This window comes from Gossypium raimondii, chromosome 10 (assembly GCF_025698545.1).
Source record: "Gossypium raimondii isolate GPD5lz chromosome 10, ASM2569854v1, whole genome shotgun sequence".
In the NCBI taxonomy this organism is placed as follows: Eukaryota; Viridiplantae; Streptophyta; class Magnoliopsida; order Malvales; family Malvaceae; genus Gossypium; species Gossypium raimondii.
Window position 1 is genome coordinate 46749588 of NC_068574.1, and position 13769 is coordinate 46763356.

The 13769-nt window shown below is 33.5% G+C and overlaps 2 protein-coding genes across 4 annotated transcripts; both read left to right on the top strand.

Moving 5' to 3' along the window:
- Positions 1-245: 245 nt before the first annotated feature.
- LOC105776543 (protein FAR1-RELATED SEQUENCE 11) lies at positions 246-4745 on the top strand. Of its 3 annotated transcripts, XM_012599257.2 has the most exons (6): positions 246-995; positions 1311-1376; positions 1827-2796; positions 3166-3609; positions 3703-3838; positions 4067-4745. In XM_012599257.2, the coding sequence occupies exons 3-6, from the start codon at positions 1828-1830 to the stop codon at positions 4558-4560; spliced, it is 2043 nt and encodes a 680-aa protein (XP_012454711.1). In that variant the 5' UTR covers positions 246-995; positions 1311-1376; position 1827; the 3' UTR covers positions 4561-4745. The 3 variants fall into 3 exon arrangements, with proteins under 3 accessions (XP_012454711.1, XP_012454704.1, XP_012454703.1); XM_012599250.2 differs by having other exon boundaries at positions 247-1019; positions 3703-4745; XM_012599249.2 differs by having other exon boundaries at positions 247-995; positions 3703-4745.
- A 1205-nt stretch (positions 4746-5950) lies between these two features.
- Positions 5951-7751, top strand: LOC105777145 (uncharacterized). Its single transcript, XM_012600233.2, has 3 exons — positions 5951-6148; positions 6225-6478; positions 7210-7751. The coding sequence occupies exons 1-3, from the start codon at positions 5990-5992 to the stop codon at positions 7586-7588; spliced, it is 792 nt and encodes a 263-aa protein (XP_012455687.1). The 5' UTR covers positions 5951-5989; the 3' UTR covers positions 7589-7751.
- Positions 7752-13769: the final 6018 nt, after the last annotated feature.

Sequence of the window (13769 nt, forward strand, 5' to 3'; positions counted from 1 at the left end):
GGTAATGTTAGTGTCGCGTGACAAGTTTTCTCCATCCTTCCAATCCGTATTTAGATAAGTAATACCGGTGTCGTCGTATTATGACCAAATGATGGCATGATAATTATAGAAAGAAAAGGCACCACCTATGATAACTATTGCAAATATACTATTTTGATAAATAATCTTATCAGTATATCATTTGAGATAATAATTTTTTTATTAGGAAAAAAACCATAAAAAAATAAATAATAAGTGATTGTATTATTTCCTTCTGTTTTTTCATTTTCTCGTTTTTCCTTTTTCTTTCCCATTTTCTCGATTCTTTTGTTCTCCTTTCTCATCTTTCGTTCTTCTTCTCTCTTTAGCAAACCCTAGCTTTCCCTCCCTTGACGCCAACGCCTGGTTCTCCGGCGGTCTTCTCCAGCGCCACCTGATTCGTCGTTTCTTTCCTCCTTTCATCTCATTTTTTTCCCTTTCCTTTTCTTAGCGAGATATTCCTAACTGCCGCCTTCTTTAACCGCCGGCGGTGCCGCCGTTTACGTTGATCGGTGGCCACGAAAAGACCGATTTTCTTCCCCCTTCGCTTCTACTGGTTCCGATATTCCAAAATCGAAACCAAACAAAAACTTCCGGACCCGAAAACCTCTTGAACTTCTCCTGACCTGATCTCCGCCGTTTACCGTTGATCCAGCACGATTCCGAGATATGTGGCTCCTCTCGTAGGTGGCTGACTTTCGACCGTCCGGATCGATGAACGGAGACCCCAAACGGCTCCGATGAATCCTTGGGTGAAACTGGTTTCGTACTTTTTCTTCTTCTGATTTCTCTGCTTATTTTCAGGTTCAAGCTGGGATTTCGTAAAAAAAAGAAGTTTTCCTTTGTTTTTTTTTAAAAATTATGGTGGTTGATTTGCTGAGTTGGGGTTGGATGGTGGTTCACGAGTGGTGTAGTGGAGCGAGTGCAGAGTCCTGCGGACCAGATTATAAAATTTGCAAAACCAGAGGGGCCTTCTTGTAATTTTCCCATTCCCCCTTATGGTATTTTTTTGTATTTTTTTAATTCAAAATTACATAAAAATATTTATATATGCCAAACATTAATGTGGCAAAATTATCCAAATTATAAAAAGAGACCAAATCCACTTTAAGTTCAAATTAAATTCGACAAAATTATGAACAAGCCCAAAATTAAAGTTACAAGTCCAATCAATCGAATATTAATTAATTCAAATTTAAAGAGTTCATTTTTGCAAATTTACTAGGCAAGTTACTCAAACTGTTTAAATTGATCTTTTTTAAATTGTAATGATTTCCCTTTTCTGGGTGTAGGGTCATTTTCCAGAGGGTATCAAATGGCTAAGAAATCAAGCTTGCATTGAGAAATTTAGCTATCGAGTGAGTTCCTTTTGCTCCAAATTTAAGCTATATTCTGTGTTTTTCTTTTTATTGTTTTGACCTGGCTTTATTTTATCGAAATATAGTGGAATTTTCAAGTTCCCTTTGATTTGAAATGTTAGTCTACACATTGGGTTAATTGAAGAATTAGTTTTGTTAATGCTAATTTTAAGTGATCACTTATTAGTTATTAATGGATCTTCCGAGGAAATGATAAAAGAAATTAGCTGGCATGAAGAAGAGTATCGAAGGAGAAGATTAGCTAGTTTCTTTACTTCATACGATGTAGTTCTTTGATCTTATTTTTATGTTATGATTGCGCTCACTAGCTCTTTTTGCTTTCATAGTATTATTTCATATGGCTTCACTGGATTTGCAAATTTTGTTCAACTATTACTTGTTTTTGTTATATTTTGTATAATTGAGATTTTATTTTTCTTTTGTGTAAAGAATGTCAGAAGGGACAAGTATGGCGATGGAATCTTCTGAAAATGGCACTGATTTATCTCAAGATGATAATGGAACTATTGTGGAAATGCCCGAAGACACGATATTGTCGCAACAAACTTCTGTGAATCTTGTTCCATTTATCGGCCAGAGGTTTGTATCACAGGATGCTGCTTATGAATTTTATTGCAGTTTTGCCAAACAATGTGGTTTCTCTATCAGACGCCATCGAACCCGAGGGAAAGATGGGATTGGTCGAGGTGTCACGAGAAGGGATTTTACTTGCCATCGAGGCGGATATCCGCAGATGAAGTTATCTGAAGATGGGAAGATGCAGAGGAATCGCAAATCGTCACGTTGCGGTTGTCGAGCATACATGCGCATTGTCAAGCGTGCAGATTTTAATGTTCCTGAATGGCGTGTTACTGCCTTTAGCAACATCCACAACCATGAACTCTTAAAAGCAAATGAAGTATGTCTTCTTCCTGCCTACTGTACCATTACTCCAGATGACAAAGCACGGATTTGCATGTTTGCAAAAGCTGGAATGTCAGTGAGACAAATGTTAAGATTGATGGAGCTAGAGAAAGGAATCAAGTTAGGCTGTTTACCGTTTACAGAAATAGATGTGAGGAACCTGCTGCAGTCTTTTAGAAATGTCAATCGCGATAATGATCCTATTGATCTTATTGCAATGTGCAAAAAACTAAAAGATGAAAATCCCAACTTTCAATATGATTTCAAATTAGATGGTCATAACAGGCTGGAACATATTGCATGGACTTATGCTTCATCTGTTCAGTTATACGTGTCATTTGGAGATGCTGTGGTTTTCGATACGACGCACCGCCTGGATGCCTATGACATGCTATTAGGTGTTTGGGTTGGAGTAGACAATCATGGAATGACCACTTTTTTTGGATGTGTCCTTTTACGAGATGAAAACATACAATCTTTCTCATGGGGATTGAAGGTAGAAAACCTATAACCATACATTTTACTCTTAGTATACTACAGATATGCAATTTACCTTGGCGATGGGGCTCCTGCCGCAGACTTTGCACCTTTTTTTGGGATAATTAACTTTACGCACTTCGATTGCTCCTAATTCATTCTAAAGTTTCGATGCTGTCAAAGTATAAATTATGGGATGTAAATATGTACATGGAGTAATTTAATCTCGAAGTTAAAAACAATAAGGTGAATGGAGTTTTAAAGTGCAATTGATGAATATTTGATTCTTCTAGTCCTTATGTTGCTCTTATTTTCCTTTCTGTGTTTTGTTTTTTAGTTCTCTGATTGCACGTCTTTCTGATTCTTGACGTTCCCAATATTTATGCAGACATTTTTGGGCTTCATGAAAGGAAAGGCTCCACAAACCCTACTAACTGACCAAAATATGTGGCTGAAAGAGGCAATTGCTATTGAAATGCCTGAAACGAAGCATGCTTTTAGTATTTGCCACATTATCTCAAAGTTCTCAGATTGGTTCTCTGTTTTGCTCGGGTCGCGATATGATGACTGGAAATCTGATTTTTATCGGCTTTATAGTCTGGAGCTGTTAGAAGAATTTGAAGAAGAATGGAGAGAAATGATTGATAAATATGGACTCCATGATAATAAGCACATTATCAGCTTATATGCATTGCGGACATTTTGGGCTTTGCCATTCTTGAGGCCTTACTTCTTTGCAGGTTTGACAAGTTTATGTCAATCAGAGACTACTACTACTTTCATCCAACGGATTTTGAGTGCACAGTCCCGACTAGATCGTTTTGTAGAACAAGTGCGCTTTATTTTTTTTTCCTCCTTCCGTATTTTGTTGATATAGATTTCTTTTACTATGCCAAATCTTATTGAACATCTTTTTCTTTTGTAGGTGGCTGAGGTTGTTGAATTCAATGACCGGGCTGGTTCTAAGCAAAAGCAGCCGAGGAAATCGCAGAAAGTCTGCCTTAAAACAGGCTCACCAATTGAATCTCATGCGGCTACTGTCCTTACACCGTATGCCTTTGGTAAGCTCCAAGAAGAGCTTTTATTGGCTCCACAATATGCATCCTTTGTGGTTGATGAAGGCTGCTTCGAGGTCAAACACCATACCCAAATGGATGGAGGGTGTAAAGTGATCTGCGTTCTGTGTGAAGAGCAGATTAGTTGTAGTTGCCATCATTTTGAGTTTTCAGGTATTCTTTGCAGGCATGTTCTTCGTGTTCTATCTAGTAATAACTGTTTCCATATTCCAGACCCATACCTGCCCAGCCGTTGGCGTTTGAATAGTTCGTCTTCCATAAACCCATTAAGCAATGCAATGAGAGAGCACTCCGAAAAGATTCAGTTGTTAGAGTCCTTGACTTCAGCCCTCATAGCAGAGTCAATCGAAACAAAGGAACGCCTCGATGTTGCTTGTGAGCAAACCGCCATGGTTCTTTCCCACATCAAGGACCTTCCTAGGACGACACAAAGTGCAAATGGTATCGTATACAATTGTCCATCGGATTTGATCTTACCAGAGGTAGAAGATACAGATGGAATTGTTCAAAGCTTTACAATGGGGACTTCTCATGAACCTCTCACTTCAGGAAAGCTGAAGGATAGAAGGCCAAGAGATGGGATCGATATAACTCGAAAACGAAGACATTATTCCGATTCTTGCTGTGGGCATTTCGAACATGATTCATCAGATTGTCCAATGATGGAAGGGGACAATTTGAATGGAGATGCATTAGGATATATTTAAGTTGAAGCATTAGAAACCATTAGTAGGTTTACAAACAACAAATGCTTGATGTTATTGTTAGTTACTCTTCCACATTTTTAGATGGAAAAAAGGAATCCCATAAATCCGAATATAAAGATCTGTCTTAGGATTACAAATGTCAGATTCAAACCTTTAAATTCACTAAATACCATCATTTAAAGATAGTTTTGTTTTTTTTTTTTAAATTATTCTACTGTATAAGTAACAACTTTGTGGAACATAAACTTTGAAGTTTATGCAGAAATATGAATTAATTATATAATTGTAATATATTCTTGGAATAAACCAGAGAAGATTAGAAAGCACTGCGGCAAACCGACATTAATATTCTTAAGTCATTGTCGCATTTGTTCTTTCAGGGGGGTATCACTTTGTTGGGTTATTATTCCTTTCTCTAAAATTGGCAAATCTCAACAATTGAAACTTTAGGCATCTAGGAACTTTATGTTTTGTTTGGTCAACATTGAAACCCAAACCTGTTTAGTTTCATTTTTATAGTAATTCAATCTCTAAACTTCAAAATTTTGTTAAAATGTCCATGGTAAATTAATAATCGAATTAGTCAAATTATTAATTATTAATTTGATTGGTTTAATCATCGATTCAGTTTTAATTAAATAAATTATAAATAAAATCATAAAATTCAATTCAACCATAGACTTGATCAAAATTTTATTCTAATTTAATCGATTCAAAGAGTTTGTAGTTTAACTGATTCAATCTTTTTGTTTGAACTAATCGGTGAATTAATTTGATATACCAATCCGATTCCCAATGTTTGTCGGATCCAATGCTAAGTTAAGTAACATCTTAATGGAAAAAACAGTAATGGCTATTTAGTGAGGATACAGATAAGAACCTTTGACCATGTACTTGATAAAATTGTTATTTAACTTCTCCAAAAAAAAATATAATTCATGTCTTGATTTTTTTAAGGTTTTAATTTAAAAATTAAAATCTAACTTAAATCAAAATTTAATGTGACATAGAGAATATAAAAAATAATCATAATGTGAGCTGAAACAGTAACATTCGTATCAGGAGACTATTTTTCTATTACAATTGCAATGGCTAAGAAATTCCACTTTGAGGCAAAGGTAAAGAAAAAGAAAGGATGGGAAATGCACTTTGAGATAACAAACGGTTGAAGATGGTGAAGTCTCTAACATTTTACACGTGTCTATGATGAAGCGACCCCCATTGTGGCCATCTTTAAAAAAATTATAGAAAAAGCCACAATCAATGTGAATAACTTCACAGTAAAGGCCAGAATCATTGGAATCTTTGGGCTTTAAGCAACCTTTGCTCCAAGCTATTCTATAATTCCTTTAGTTTTGGTAGCGCAAACCATTTAATTCCCCGCCCGCCCATCAACTCCTTGCATGAATTCCATTTTTATTGCCCAAAAATGCCTAAAACAGTAGGTGTCACACATGCTGATCTCGCCCCAAGTCGTCGAAGCACCGAATTAGGCAGCAAAACCGGTGTTGCTTTCATAGTTGTCACCATCATATGTGGTCTCTTCTGCTTCGTACTTTGCCTCATAGCCGAAGCCACTCGTTCCCAGGTACTTAACTCCCCCCCTCCCCTTTTCCCTTTTTGTCCTCGCTTCACTTCGTTGATATACACATGATGTGACTTAGGAAAAATGGGTGGAGAGTGAAGAAGATGGGAAAGACGTGAAATATGAATGCATATACAGTGGAAGCGGGAAGATGGCATTGTTGTGTTCAGCAGTGGCATTTGTGGGACTTGCAGTGGTGATGTTGGTGGAACATATGTACATGTTGATTGCGGTGAGTAAATCACCGCCGCCGGTTCTGCTTTCATGGGATCCTGATTCCACTCAGTTCAAGACTCTCACCTGGCAGGCTGGATTTTTCTTTGTCACCACTTGGTAACATTCTCAAACATACACTATCAGCCTTCATTCTGAGTTTCACCGCCCTCTTCAATTGCATTGCTTCATTTTCGTGCCCTTTTCCAGTTTTTTTTTCCTATGCTGCTTATGAATTTCGATTACCCTTTTCTTTAAACTATTAAGGTTAATTGTATCTTACATCAAACTATGATACAAATTCTAAATTCGAACTTACACTGTAGAAGTTTTCATTGGGTCCTTAAAACATTAGCTTAAACATTAAACAACTTGGCTACCTTTGACTACGGTTTTGTAGATACATATATATTTACTTAATGGATAACAAGCTGAACTTATTTAAATAAATAAATAATCAATTAAATGAGGGTTTAATAGAAAATTAACAATCAATTAAGCTATCAAAATTTTTAGATTAATTTTTACTAAGGACTCAATTAGGTTTAGGTGTATTTTTCAGTAGAGATCGAATTGATTATTAATTTAGGAGAACTTTTTTATCATTTAAGCTTAAAATAGTCATTTTAAATTTTATTAACATCATCACATCATCCATTGTTTATCATATTAAATTCAAACTCTCTATGCGGTTGGTTTGGTTCATGTCAGTATGCCTAAGTTGACGACTAAAATGATATTTTAAAGATGATTTTAAAGTTTTAAAAAGTCCGATAATTTGAGGACTTTTGGTGCGATTAATTCAATTATAAAGGCAAAGCAGCTGAAGTTTTCATTGATTTCAACTTCAGGCTTTGCTTTGCGGTGGCGGAGATTTTGTTGTTGATAGGGCTAAGTGTGGAATCGGGACATTTGAAAAACTGGTCGAAACCGAGAGAAAGCTGTCTCATAATCAGAGAAGGTTTGTTTTGTGCGGCTGGTGTGTTGACATTGATGACTGTTTTCTTGGCGGCTGGCCTCTACTTGACTGCATTACATGCCCAAAAGTTGTTCCAACAACAGCAACTTGTTCGCCAACAGGTACTTGAAACCACCGTCCTATACACATCGCCACCTGGTTCGCCACCACATCGGTTGATAACCATGGCGAGAGAAGACCCCGTGATCAGAGAGTTGCCTAACCAACCACCTCCGTTTTCGTTTTCCGGGGGATTTCAGAAAGCAATTTGATGGTTGTATTTAGAGCAAAGCAAATTGGGTGCCTGGGGCAAAAGCTGAAGGCACAAACTAGAGCTATATTTGCATTAGATATACCAAAAGAAAAAAAAAATTACTCTTTTGATTTTTGTAAATGATAATTTTTTATACAATGAAAAAAGTATATAACTTTAAATTGTGGTATGATATTTGCATGATCATAGTACAAAATTTTGAGTGGGGTTTTTCTTAAATTAAAATTGGAATTTTGTGGGGGCAAGTAAGGATGTTGACCCAATAATTATACTTTGATTTTTGGTCCTTCTAAAATTGGGTTACTATTATACTTCACTTAAATTGATATTTGTCACTATCTCTACAAACTAAAGATAAATTTATCACGATACTTTAATTCTATTTTGAATTTTATTGCTTTACTTTTGATTGATTTTGCATCACCGTTAATTTTTTTATTGAATTTTGCTATTCAATTTAAGTTTAAAATAATTTGAAAAGACAAAATTTAATATAAAATATTTTTTATTTTGCTTTAATATTTAACAACAATAAGTTAATTAATATAAAATTAAAAATAAATAAAAATGGATATGTTATAAAATAAGCTTAATTTTTATAATATATTTTTATTTTTCAAGTTTTTTTCATTAAATAGAAATTCTAATTTAATTTATTAATTTTAATATTTATAAGTTAAATTATTATTAACTATTAAAATAAAATAATTAATTTTTTATTAAATTATATTTTCAAATCATCAAAATTCATATAAAATGGTAAATTTTAATTAAAAAACAACGTTGGCTGAAAATTTTAATAATATTCAAAGTTTAGTATTAAAATTCAATTACATAAAGTTGAATGGTAAATTTACATATATTTTTCAAAATATAATGAAAACAAAATATAATGGCATATTCAATATTCACCAATTGTATGATAACAAATTTACACTTTAATCTCTTAAAATTAACAATTCAACAAAAAAAAAATTTAGACTTCCTCCTCCCTTAACCATTTATATTTTTATCCTAGTTCCCGACCAAGATTTATTGACTTCACCTTGAGTCTCATTACGTTTAAATTTTCAGCTTTATTTTGAGAACGAATCCAAAAAATATTCTTCAACCTTCCAAAACCATCAAATTCAAATTGGTGGAAGAAATATCTATTTTTATTTTGTATTTTACAAAAAAAAAAAAAACTCAAATACTTAGCATCCTCCTCTTGCATGATGAACCTCTTGTTGTTATAGATATAATTTATACAACTCTCTAATAAACACTCCATTTGATTTGGTCTACTTCATTGAACTTGTAGCAATTTAATGTTTTTGCAAATTGGAAAATCAACCATGTCCTCTTTAATTGATTAGAAATATGCGTATGTCCAAACATTAGCATTAGCATTGACATGTCAGGCATGAGTTCATGTGAATGAATTGTGATTATGCTACTAACCCACCACATACTGTCACCTCCTAAAACAACATTCACCCTTGCAAGATAAGATATTCTTTTGCTCTTCTTCCTCTAATTAGATTTGTGTAGCGCGTAGGTTTGTGCAAGAATACACAATCGTTATCAAGTAATAAATAAGTATAAGAGTTATCGTCTCTACAAGGACTATATTTAAATTGACACTTGTAAAAATTATTATTCACAAATTGGTTAAGAAAAACACAATAATTTCGAGTGATAGGTGTTAAATTAATTTAATTAAATGCAAGTTGATCTAAATGCAAATGAAATGAAATGCAAGGTGATGGTTTAGCAGCGATTTTTACGAGTTAACAACAATAACATGAATAAGCTAGAATAATTACAACATTCAACTTAATTCGTTTTTCATCATGCTTAAAAATGTTCAGAAAATATTCCATGGCAACTTGATCTTTCATTAACTGGGAATCTCATATAAGTTCAACCGAATCTCATACTTAGAAAAAATATGCATAAACCAATTTCATAATTTAACTAAGGATTCCTTAGAATTTATGTGAAGTAACAGGTACGGATCATGGTTGAAACAATTTAATCACACAAACCTCAAGTTATGCAGGGTAATAGAGCTCTCTCGAGTTATTACGAATATTTAATTTAATCGGATCAGGATCTAAATTAAATAAGCACCTTCCAACTATTGCGTCCATTAATTGTCATCTGGTCAGGATCATTCAACTAATTCTTATGCATTCAAACATATTTTAATGCATGAAATACATACATGTTTTTAATAGGAAACATGAATGATTGAGGCACAAAACATCACAAGCATGAATCAAAATGAACTTTATCAAATTAATGTAATCATTCTAGCTAAACAAAATTAAGTCATCATTGTCAATGGGGAAACATCAAAACAAATTGCAAACATATTGAATAAACACAATAAGATTTAAGGAAGAAGAAACTCTTGATGATTTCGGCAATTCTCCAAAGATTGATCGTGGTGGCTTTCTCTGATTCTCATGATTGCTCCTTTGCAAAATACTCCTCAAGGTGGCTAGCCTAGAGAGGTTTTCCTCAAGAGAAAATGCTAGCTAAAGGGAAAAGGGGAAATGAGAAGGCTTATGCGTGGAAGGGATGGAAGAAAAATGAGAGGAATGTGTGTTAATGGATTAGTGAGTGATGAGGGATGAGTTTAGTGAGGGGTGAAGGGTGGTATTTATAGTGAACGAAGAGCTTGAGAGTTTGGTAAAAATAGCTTGAGGGATCCATTGAAATGCTCCTTCTCTTGGCTGGCCATAAAATGTGGAAAGTGGTTGATTTTTCCCCTTGATTTTCTTGCTTCATTCTAGCTTTGTGCTAGGGCTTGGACGGTTTCTTAGGCAATATTTGGGAGTTGATTTCTGATCCTTTCCTAAGTGCAAGGACCTCAAAAATTATGGGTTGCTCATGATGCTTGCCGAATTTGGGCTTCTCTTCCCATTGATAGACGGCTTTGTGACCCAATTTAAGACACAATTAGATTTCTTTTCAGCAACTAACTTCAACTGGATCAAGGTAAAATTTCTGAACCCAATCTTGCTCTAGCCGTCCATATGACTTGTTCATATGTGACATTTAATTCCATGGTCCCACTGCAATATACTAAGCACTTTATTAAACATGTAACAATATAACTTAATTTTATGCAAAATTAACTCTAAAAATTAATAAATTTACAAACTTGTTAAAGTCATGCTCAATGTCTTAATATGAATTAAATTCATATAATTTGCTAACAATATACTCAAAATTTGCTCAAAGATTAAAGAAAATATGCTAAATAAGTTTATATAACTTAGACTTATCAATTTGTCACCTTTATCACAAGCTAAACAGGAATACTTAGGGACATCAAAATTTTTCCTACTCATTGCTCTCTTCCCCATACTAAACCCTTTCAACTATGCATATGATTGATAAAAGCTGAACAATTCATCAAGACTTCTAAATCTCATTCCTTCGATAGGACCAACTGCTAATTCCTTATCATCATCAACATCTATCTGATTATCACCATCATTGGAACCTCCTATATTGGTATCATAAGACCCCTGAACATCAACATATCGATCATCAAGTTCTTCACATTGAATAGAAGTTGCATTGTTTGTGTTTGAATCAAAGCCCCTATTAGATGATTTTTCATTTCTTCCTTATCTGTTCAATAAATTATTATCATTAGAGAACCCAAAAAAATCATTCAGGGTTTTAGTAACATCACCGTTTTGGTTATGGTGATGACTTTCTAATTATTCAATCCACAAATTAGCTCATTCTACATTTGACTGTATGAGAATTTTGTGTTTCCTTTGGAATTTTCATTTCTTCAACAAGGCTTTCTCTTGAAAACTTTTTAATCTTTGATAATTTGAATGAAAAACCAGAATTACTATGAACAAAATAAGGAAAGGATGGAAGATGAAGTAATGCGACTTTTCCTATACCTGTTAATTATTTTCATAACTAGTTATCTTACTCTTTATTATAAATGCAAATTGCAAAACTAATTATGATTGTTGATAGTGAAACTTAATTGAGTATCCAGGTGAATGATAATTCACATTAGGAACATATAACAATAATTGCATAAATGAGAAGGAACTAAGGGAGGGAAAAAATGAGGAAAAAACTAATCTTCCAAAGCACTAAGGGTATAAATATCAGTTTGTTCATTTTGTACAGTTTCTATCCAAAAAATTTTGTATGTTTAAAAGTGTCCTAAGTGAAAAGGTAAATGTAATAGGTTATAAATATCTTAGCCACCCTAGTTACCAGCAATTGGCAGTTATGAGGTGTAGATGGAGAATGAAAGATGAGGCATTATCAATGAAAAGTGGCTTTAGGGTTAGGAATAGACATTACCTTGTAAGCTGTGGCCCAGCTTAGCATGATTGAGTTCAGACCTTGTTGAATATTTGGTAGACCGGTTATTTTGTATTTGTGTGGATCATCATAGTTATTATTTCTTAAAGTTGGGCACTCATGAAACTGAAAACCACTATTCACCCAATGACTTTTCAAGCTTGAAACTACTTCATCTTTTTTATTTTAAGTTTATTAGTAAACAAAAATGGATTCTAAACTCTACTTATTTGCCATACCTTTGTTGTACTTTTTTTATTAGGTTAAATTTGGATTGTAGAGTAAATTAGGGTTTCTTTTATAATGAGAATTTTTTAAAATTAATTTTGATGTCGTGTTAGTGACATGAAAAAAAATCAACATGTTAAGCGAATAATTTTTTGACATTCAACCTTGTCATCATTTACAATTTTATATATTGTGCTTTCAACTTATAGTGAAGAGATTAATTTACTTTAGAACTCATAATACAAAATTCTAATGTATATTACATTAATCTGGTTGGTTAATTTGGATGAAATGTAAAATTTTACTATCTAATAGACGACATATGAAATTATCTAAAAGCTTATTTTACTAATTAAATTGTCTTTATTCATAAGTAAAGAGTGAAGGAGAAAGAAGAAAAGCTAAAATGGAACAAGTAGGGGAAAAAGGAAAGCAAAAGAGGTTTTTGTTTCCTTGAATGCAAATATGTTTAATAAATTGCTGCCTTTGGCATGAGATTGGGAAGCATGCATGTTTTTGTGTAAAAAATGAGAGCCTGTGTGGGGGGTTTGTTGCATGTTTCGATTGGTAAGTAGGTTAACACTGTTCTCCCTAGTAAACATTGTTGAAAATGTGTAGAATATGATGCCATATATGTGGCTGATGCATGTGTTCACTAATTTCGAAGTAATTCATTCTTGCATTTTGCAAGTATTTTTTATAATTGGGAATGGGGAATGAGGTTTTTTAGGATCGAACCCAAGTTCTAATACCTACAACATAATACTTTTGCCATTAGGTCAAGAGGTTGCTGGCCATTTTGCAAGTTTCACACATGGGCTTCCTACATTAATATATGATTAGATGGCTTAAGGGTGTATCTATTTATATATATTTATATAAATCTCGCATTTCGTTTTGGGTATGTTATCATATTTTAATTGCTCTTAAAAGATGAAAAACGAATAAAATAATCTAAATGTTTGATATGAAATGGCACGAAAAATAATATATTGTTGAGTATGCCTCATATTTTAGTCAAATTTGAGAGATAATCTCCTAGTTAAACTCTGTATATTTGTTTTAGTCAAACTTTGATTAGTCTAAATTATTTTATTGTTATTTGACCTACGAATTTAGCCTATAAATAGACTCTCTTACAACCTTAAAAAATACACCCATTAAAAGATTAGAGCTCATAACACTTTTGGAGAATTTTGATTTACGTTTCGAGGGTTCTTTATTTTCGAGTTTCAAGGTTTAGTTTTTATATCCATCTTTTTTACTATTTGTTATTTTCCAATTACAGTAAAATTATCTTTGCTTGTGGTTTTTTATCCTTTTTGGAGGGGTTTTCCACGTTAAATTTGTGTGTTCAATTTCTCAATTTCTTCAACTATTTTTTACTTGTTTGTTGCTTAATCAGGTCGATCCCCAATAAGTGGTATCAGAGCTAGTTCAATTTTTTTTAGATCAGCCTGTTCAGAGATGGTAGCAACAAGGTTTGACATTGAGAAGTTTGATGGTGTCACAAATTTCAATATGTGGCAAGTTCGGATTATGACAATTCTAGTTTAGACCGACCTGAAAAAGCTCGTTATTGGGAAAAAGTCTGAGAATCCAGATCAGACAGAATG

What these genes read in the sequence shown, in the direction of transcription:
- LOC105776543 (XM_012599250.2), top strand. Translation starts at nt 1,828, where the DNA reads ATGTCAGAAGGGACAAGTATGGCGATGGAATCTTCTGAAAATGGCACT. An exon ending in CTTTCTCATGGGGATTGAAG is followed by an intron (nt 2,797 to 3,165) that starts GTAGAAAACCTA and finishes ATATTTATGCAG; the next exon opens with ACATTTTTGGGCTTCATGAA. An exon ending in TAGATCGTTTTGTAGAACAA is followed by an intron (nt 3,610 to 3,702) that starts GTGCGCTTTATT and finishes TTTCTTTTGTAG; the next exon opens with GTGGCTGAGGTTGTTGAATT.
- LOC105777145 (XM_012600233.2), top strand. Translation starts at nt 5,990, where the DNA reads ATGCCTAAAACAGTAGGTGTCACACATGCTGATCTCGCCCCAAGTCGT. An exon ending in CCGAAGCCACTCGTTCCCAG is followed by an intron (nt 6,149 to 6,224) that starts GTACTTAACTCC and finishes GATGTGACTTAG; the next exon opens with GAAAAATGGGTGGAGAGTGA. An exon ending in TTTTTCTTTGTCACCACTTG is followed by an intron (nt 6,479 to 7,209) that starts GTAACATTCTCA and finishes TTTCAACTTCAG; the next exon opens with GCTTTGCTTTGCGGTGGCGG.